General features: G+C 38.8%; 1 protein-coding gene across 1 annotated transcript; it reads left to right on the forward strand.

Annotated features, from left to right (window-relative positions):
- Positions 1–1,232: 1,232 nt before the first annotated feature.
- Positions 1,233–8,217, forward strand: LOC108136995 (putative fatty acyl-CoA reductase CG5065). Its single transcript, XM_017258491.2, has 6 exons — positions 1,233–1,334; positions 3,351–3,586; positions 4,657–5,051; positions 5,660–5,769; positions 5,834–6,284; positions 7,747–8,217. The coding sequence occupies exons 2-6, from the start codon at positions 3,365–3,367 to the stop codon at positions 8,162–8,164; spliced, it is 1,596 nt and encodes a 531-aa protein (XP_017113980.1). The 5' UTR covers positions 1,233–1,334; positions 3,351–3,364; the 3' UTR covers positions 8,165–8,217.
- Positions 8,218–8,475: the final 258 nt, after the last annotated feature.

Genomic DNA, 8,475 nt, shown 5'->3' on the forward strand with positions numbered 1-8,475 from the left:
TTTCAAGGTCGTCGCATCACGACATCTTCTGCTCGATTGTTACCAGATTGTGAAATCCCCCAGCGATCCTGTGGCTGTCCCCGAGTCCCCCGTCCCACTGACCAACTCACCTGACGGGGCAGCTTTTTGTACCTGGCCATTATCACAGTTGAAGCCGTGGATCAGGTTCCCCAAGAGGAAAAAATCTCTTCTACAGCCAAAAATTGCATGAATGCATTTTAGCACGGAAATGTGCTAGTATGTGTTGAATGAATTTATGCATTTACGACTACAGTGAAGATTCCAAATTGAAAGTATGTAAAAATATTTAAATTTTAACATTTTTTAGCAAAGAATTTACCGAGCTGAAACAAACTGAATCATAGCATGTTTGAAAACATAAAAAAAAAACAATTTTCCGACTTTATATATATTTGCTTGCATTCCCGTTAACATTACGTAGTGGTTTTCCCCCTAATTTTAAATACTTATTTTTTTTAGCTGACTTACTCACATTGAACAATTTTTATAAAACAACCAATTTGGTGGGTTATTTATTGTCAACAAAATGATTTCACAACTATAACCATTGTACTATTTATTTAAAAAGGTTTTCTGAATACATTCGAATATTTCTCATGTATTTGTTCTAAACACAGTTTATAAAAACGCTTATTAATTGAGTTATAAGTAAATAAGAGTATACAAAAATTTGCAATAAATCCTTAAAATCTAGAGTGTTTTTGAGCTTGTGCTGAGGCAAAAGTGCCAGCTACAGAATTCCGACTGTATACATATATGCATCTGTTTGGCTGCCATGGATGACATGCGGTTTTTTAGGGCCACCTCAAGTGGCTGGCCTTGGTTTGGAGCGGCTCCTTTTTTTTGCGGTCGAGGGGAATTTTGTTTTGGACTCCGGCTAGGGTTGCCAGGCTGCCGAATCTCGGATGGCCAAGAAAGCAGTCGGGAGGTGCATTAGCAGTGCCCTTGCTCAACATGGAGCGGCTTGAGTGCCGTTTAATTGGCTTTAATTCGAGTGTTTCGATTCGGTGTGTGTTTTTCGGCTTTATAGCCTGGCTGAGGGCAAGCTCATCTTGCGGCTAGTACAACCCGGAAAGCAGCACGACTCACTTGGCTTCCACACCTGTCTGCGCACACGTTCACTGAGCCAGTGTTTGTGTGGCGTTGGCGAGGCAGCGACGCCGACAGAGCCGAGTTTCCTTTGAGCCGAGTATAACTTCAAGCCAATTGCTCGCTTTCGATTCAGTTGCCGCTGAGAATTCAACCAATTCGATTCGAGACCGCAAACACCACTCAAAGATTCGCCAGTCATCGTCGTTGTCAACGTCTGAGAAGTGAGTTTTAGATAAAAATTAGGTGCTAATAACTCGGCCATCCTAATCCCCTCGTGAACTTTGGCCCCGAGTGTGTTTGCCCTTTAAATTGGCACGAAAAGCCCGAAAGAAAACAAAATTCAATCATACAATTGCAAGCGAGAAGTGTGCGAATGTCATAATTTGCGTGCTTCGAGTTACGTGAATCCGTCCGTCCGGCAAAAAGGAGGCGTGAAATGTTGTGTACAGTGTGTGTTAGCTCAGGAAAAAAAAACTCCGACCAGAGAAGACTGAACAATGGGAATGAATTTTAATGGAATCATTGAAGTCAGAATGGCAAAGAGCAAGTGTTTGTGTCTTAAGTCTTTTGTTCAGCCCGCGAAAGGAATAGCGCAGAAAAGGAATGGACACCAGAGGAAAAATTTGTTTTTTGAATCATGAATAATTCAATGTGATTGCAAAATAATGAATATTAAGGAAAATTATTTAATGAAACTGGAACTATTTGTGAAATGTTAAAAATAAAAAAAGAAACAATTTGATATTAAAATGTTTATTATTCCAAAATTTAAAATTTATAGAGAAATACAAAATTTTAAAAATATTGAAATTTGTTTCGTTGAAATAAATTTTCGGGAACTCAAAGCCAATTTTAAGGGTTTAAAGAAAAATTAAAAAAAAAACATTTTTTGCCGAATTAAAGTTTTTAAAAGGACTTAGAAAATGAATATTTTATCTGTGGATTACACCGCTTTTAAAATTAAATCATCATCATCCATACATTTTAAACCTCGATTGTGTAGTTCTTTATTGAAACTTAAATAATTAAAAGGCAAGAAAAGTTTGCAAAGCAAGAATGTGTGTATAAATTAAAAAGTGATTTATAGGCTTGTAGAAAATGCAAACAATACCGATTGCATAATTTACACAATTAAAAAAAAATTAATTAAAAACACAGCTCGTTTTATAATTTTTCAGTCAATCAATATAGTTGGTTTGTAGGCTATATGTTAGCCTATATTTAGAAAACAATTATATGCTTGTAGCTCTTTTAATCAAATTACAGACGTCCCACAATTTTTCACCCTAATGATTTTTTTTATGAATCGCTTAAAACTCGTAACACCAATTCATATTAGATGAGTGCTTAACTTTTTGTAAAAAGAGCAGAAAACTTTAATTAGAGAGGTAATAAAACAAGAGTGAAATGCAGAGGTCTGTAATGCATGGAAAACTCTAAGGTATAACCCCGGCACGAAATTGTCCAGAGTTCGCTAATTGCTTGGACTTCCACCCGCACTCGGGTTGCCCAAGACCGTAATGCACTTAAGAGTAAAGAGCCCAAAATAAAAACTCGAAATAAAGCAATGGACCAAACATTAACCCACTGCGGGACGGACACTTTCCAAACATGATAAACAAACAAACGGTGGCCGCTAACAGGTCTTTAAACTTGTCGCTGTTTACCAACATAAACAGATGATGTGCGAGGTGTGATGGGAAGCGGCCATTCGGAGGCTTTCGGGGAACAGACCCCGAAAATCCCAATTGGCCACGGCAATTACACGCGGTTGGTCAACACCTCAGTTGTCTCTGCATGATCGTATTTCATCAGTATCCGCTGCTGACATTGAACAAGAATCTTGCCCTGAGTAGGTTAGACAAATAAATGGCCAGCAACTCGATCTTGAAAATAAATGGTTGTAATATCACCTCATTGTAACTTCCTTTGTTCAATTTTGCATTTTAATTAAAGCTATTAAAATGGCAAATTCCTTAGTTATATTTAAGCCAAAATCCAGTGAATTTTATATCTGGAATTAAGTTTCATATTTATATTGATCTGTTATATTTTTTCTCAACTCAAACCAAAATTCAAAAGACCAAATTGTATTTTATTTGTTTTTTAAAAACAGGACTTGGGGAAAAGTTTTTAAAAATCGTAGTATTCCGGATAGAAAAAATATTTAAGCCTTGGACACCCTGTCAATTAATATATATACTTTAATACAATAAACTCTTTCTTTTCGATTGCAGATTGCTGCTTAACCATGGACATACTGAGGAGTGATGCCGAGTGCGGCGAGTCCGATATTGCAAAGTTCTATGCCAACAAAACGATCCTGATTACCGGCGCCACCGGATTTATGGGCAAGGTTCTGGTAGAGAAGCTGCTACGTAGCTGCGGGGATCTAAATGTCATATATCTATTGATACGCACCAAAAAGGGAGTCGATCCCAGCGTTCGCAAGGAGCAATACTTCAAGTGTGTGGTAAGTCTATCCAGTTACCTCTCACTTTTTTTTACCGGAAATCAAAACATTCCATTATTAAATGCTGTAAATAAGATAATTTATGGCTCGTAAATATGGCCCAGCCCTCAAGCTTTAAGCAGCTTAATTAGCGTCTACTTAGAGAGCCACTCTCCGCTGTAAAACGTGACGTATACTTGATGGCAATGCGAACTGCAAAGCAGTGCATAAAATGCCTATGAAATTATTGTATGCGTCATATTACCTATTAAATGTTATTTGAGGGGACTTGGATTTTCTCACATCCGATAGTTTGGGGTTTACATTTCTGAGACTGATAAACAAAAATATACCGATAATTAATTGCGACACGACTTAAATAAAACAAACTAAGATTGAGTGATAGGTTAACCACTAAGAAATCAACGGATAATGCTCATTACTAGAGTCGACTTACTTATAATATTAATTGAGTTAATTGAGTTTAAATGAGACGTCAATATCTCAGTTACCAAAAATTATGTGTAATATGTGACTGAGTCATAGGTTCAGACTCGCCATTCGGAATCAGGCCAACCGGCAATAAAAATCTTACGAAATCTAAAGCGATCGCAATTGCCGACCTTGCCCACCAGCCGATAGTCATAATTTCCACTTCAGGCCGTCTGACAACTCCGAATCGCAACGCACTCGCACGTGAACTCAGATATAAATTCTATATAATTATATGCCATAACTGAACTAATATTCCGTTTGCCCTCCGCCAGAGGGAAAGCCTCCAGTGCGACTACCGCGAATTACCAAATTATCGCACAGCTCGAAGACACATAAATCTGGTGTTATGGCGGGGCCCACAAAGCGACCCACTCAAACACATCCACGACGCTTATAAGTCAAGGTGATCATTATTGGTTAAAAAATCCAAAAATTACAATGACTCTTAATTGTTGGACGTTATGGCGGCGCTAAAACCAGCGACTTGGCCCATTAGGCCATTCTAGCCAGCAAACGGCAGCGACTTCGGATCCGAATTGCAATTCCAGCACCATGGCACTTAACTAATGACCGACCGCCTCTTATTTTGCTTTCAGATCTTTAGCAAGCTGCTGGAGAAGAATCCCGGCATCGTGGACAAGGTGCGCGTGGTAAAGGGCGACCTGCTGGAGCCGGACCTTGGCCTGAGCGCCAATGACACCAACACACTCGCCTCCAACGTCGAGGTGGTGTTCCACTGTGCGGCCAATGTGCGCTTCGACCAGCCGCTGCGGCCCATGGTCATGATGAACGTGGTGGGCACCCTGAAGGTCCTCCGCCTTGCGGAGAAGATGAGCCACCTGCAGGCGCTGGTGCACGTGTCCACCTCCTACTGCCAGTGCAACGAGAACGTCCTGGAGGAGCGCGCCTACCCGGCCCCGCAGAACCCCTTCTCCATCATCGAGATGGTGGACACGATGGACGACGCCGACCTTGCGGAGATCACACCCAAGTAGGTTTCACCTGAATACAAACAAATTTAATGGGCACCAAAAATATTATAAATTTGTTAGTGTTATGTGAGCAAAGCAATGGAATAACGTCATTTTGAGTATGAATGAATGAAATGAACTCGTTCGTCTAGTTTGAAGTGATTATAAATTTTTTGCAAGCAGGTCTCCCAAAGTACATCCAAAACGAACAATACGCATCTTGAAAATGACTTTTTTATTCAAATCGCTTTAGTAATAACATTTTTTCAACACTCCATAATAAATTTCAAATATCATAAATTAGTAAGCTAATTGAGATCAAAGCAACTGGACTATTAATATTGTAAATATGAATGAATGGACACGTTCTTCTCGTTTTGAATGATTTTTTATTTGTTGGCAGTTCTTCTTAAGTACAACCTTTTGTTATAAACACTTTTATAAATTACTTAAATACCTATACCTATATGTTGAAATATTACTATTTTGTACATTTTAAAATACATTGTTTTCATTAGTAAACAAACGTTGATTAAGACATAAACATTTTAGATATTCGCAGCGTTTTGAGACTCCTTGATACTCGTACCTTGGCACCTAATAACTTGTTTCTTTGTCTTGTTTCCAGATTACTGAACGGCTTGCCGAACACGTACGCTTACAGCAAGGCGCTGTCGGAAGATTTAATTTGCAGATACAACAATAAGCTGCCTATAATCATCACAAGGCCCTCGATTGGTGGGTATTGGAGTGCCTGCATGTCGGTGCCTCCTGGCTAATTGCTTTATCAAACCCGTTGCAGTGACGGCGGCCATTCACGAGCCACTGCCCGGCTGGATCGAGGGCGTCAACGGACCCACCGGCCTGATGATCGGCGCCGCCCGCGGAGTCATCCGGTCGATGCACTGCAACCCGGACTACGCCTCCACGGTGATACCCGTGGACAAGGCCATCAACGGGATGATCCTGTGCGGCTATCAGCGCGGCAAGGCAAGCCAGGAGAAGGGGGGCCAGCAGCGGGGCGTGGAGTTCTGCAACCTGTGCATCTCCAGCAAGGCCCTGATGTCCTGGGGCGACAGCATCGAGACGGGTCGCCGCTTCTTCTACGAAACGCCACTCAGCTTCGCGCTCTGGTATCCGGGAGGATCCATCAAGAAGAACTACTATCACCACCTCTTCTGCGTCATCTTTTTCCACTATCTGCCCGCCTACTTCATCGACTTTTGGATGCTCATCTTTGGCCAGAAGCCCTTGTAAGTACAAGCACTTTGATTTTAATGTATCAGTCTTTTATGGAATGAAACTCCAGAACAATCAAACAATAGTATTCTATAAAACACCTTTTGTAAAATAACATATAACTGCACTTATAAAAAACAAGAAAGAATGCAAACTTCGGCAAGCCGAAGTTCATATACCCTTGCAGCTATTGCAAGAATTTAACATTTTTGAAAACATTAAAATTATGATTTACTGCGTATATGTTTAAAAAAATTGAAGCTATGATGATTAGCAGCTCAATTATTTGATAGTTATTTTATATATTTTTATTATTTCTATGGGAGCTATATGATATAGACGTCCGATTTTGATAAAATCTAAACCATAACTCTGAAATATTTAACCATTGCTATATGTCGAAGAACTGAACAAAAAATTAAAAAACAGAAAAGTTATAATTTTTTTCAATTATTTTTCCGATTGTTCCTATGGGAGCTATATGCTATAGTCGTCCGATTTTGATGAAATTTAAACCGTAAATCGGAAATATTTAACTATTACTAAACATCGAAGAACTAAACAAAAAATTAAAAAACAGAAAAGTTATAATTTTTTTCATTTATTTTTCCGATTGTTCCTATGGGAGCTATATGCTATAGTCGTCCGATTTTGATGAAATTTAAACCGTAAATCGAAAATATTTAACCATTACTAAACGTCGAAGAACTAAACAAAAAATTAAAAAGCAGCAAAGTTATAATTTTTTTTCATTTATTTTTCCGATTGTTCCTATGGGAGCTATATGCTATAGTCCGATCCGGCTCGTTCCGACTTATATACTACCTGCAATAGAAAGACAACTTTTGGGAAAGTTTCATGCTGATAGCTTTAAAACTGAGAGACTAGTTCGCATATAAACGGACGGACAGACGGACAGACTGACAGACATGGCTAGATCGACTCTACTAGTGATGCTGATCAAGAATATATATACTTTATAGGGTCGGAGATGTCTCCTTCACTGCGTTGCAAACTTCTGACTGAAATTATAATACCCTCTGCAAGGGTATAAAAAGTAAAAACAAATATCTGACTATTGAATTCAAAATGTTATACTTAATATTTCAATTAAATACAACATTAAATACAATTCGTAATAAATTGCTCGACTTAATGTTATAAAATATTTAAATTAACGTGGAAAATATATGAATTAATCCTATTTGATTTAAATGTATTTAATTTAAGTTTAATGTGGCTTAAATGTTCAGATATTAAAATCTTTTCTTTTTTCTTTTCTTTCAAATGTAAAATTTTAACTAATTTTAATATTTAAAATAAACAAAAACCGCAATGGATTAAAATAAAAAAAACCATTAAAATTTCATTTCATTTATCGTTTTTTTAATGATACAATCGGATATTTTGATTTAAGTAATATTTCCTAATTTTCTCAAAAAATGTTCTATAAAAATGACTTTAAATTTTTGCCAGCTTGCTGAACGTCCAACGTAAAGTATCGATGGGTTTGAAGCTGCTGCAGTACTACACAACGAAAGAGTGGGAGTTTCGCAACGAGCGCTTCCAGGAGATGAGTAGCCAGCTCAATGCCCTCGACCAGGACCTCTTCGACACGTCGGTGGGCCAGGTGAACTGGGAGACGTACATCAGCAACTACATCGTGGGCATGCGCACCTACATCCTGGGCGAGAGCGAGGCCACTCTGCCCCAGGCCCGCAAGGTCCTGAGCCGCCTGTACGTCCTGGACTGGGTCAGCAAGGTGCTGTTCTGGACCCTGACCTTCTGGTTCCTGTGGACCCACCTGGATGGCTTTGTGGCGAGGGGTGATGCCTTCATCCGATCCTCACTCAGCAACATTTACCACGAGCGAAACAGCACCATACATGCATAAGTACTTTTGTAATTAAGTTTTTCAAATATAGTCCGCAAGATTTTCTTTTTTAAGTCAACATACTTTGGGTTTATTGGGTGACTTACTCATTGCAACGACACTTTGTACTCTCCCAAGTTAAAATTGCTTCATGCAACGTTTTGGCTGGGAATTATAGATTATCATTCATCATATGAATGTAACTCTGATGTCATTAATGAAATAATTATGACATGGCTACATATATTAAATGTGTTTGTTATCCCTTACTGAAATCGACACTCTGCCCACAACAATAAATCATAGCTTAATCTTAGCGTCAGAGAAAAACG

This window comes from Drosophila elegans, unplaced genomic scaffold (assembly GCF_018152505.1).
Source record: "Drosophila elegans isolate 14027-0461.03 unplaced genomic scaffold, ASM1815250v1 contig_476, whole genome shotgun sequence".
In the NCBI taxonomy this organism is placed as follows: Eukaryota; Metazoa; Arthropoda; class Insecta; order Diptera; family Drosophilidae; genus Drosophila; species Drosophila elegans.

What these genes read in the sequence shown, in the direction of transcription:
- LOC108136995 (XM_017258491.2), top strand. Translation starts at nt 3,365, where the DNA reads ATGGACATACTGAGGAGTGATGCCGAGTGCGGCGAGTCCGATATTGCA. An exon ending in CTTGCGGAGATCACACCCAA is followed by an intron (nt 5,052 to 5,659) that starts GTAGGTTTCACC and finishes TCTTGTTTCCAG; the next exon opens with ATTACTGAACGGCTTGCCGA. An exon ending in CATCACAAGGCCCTCGATTG is followed by an intron (nt 5,770 to 5,833) that starts GTGGGTATTGGA and finishes AACCCGTTGCAG; the next exon opens with TGACGGCGGCCATTCACGAG.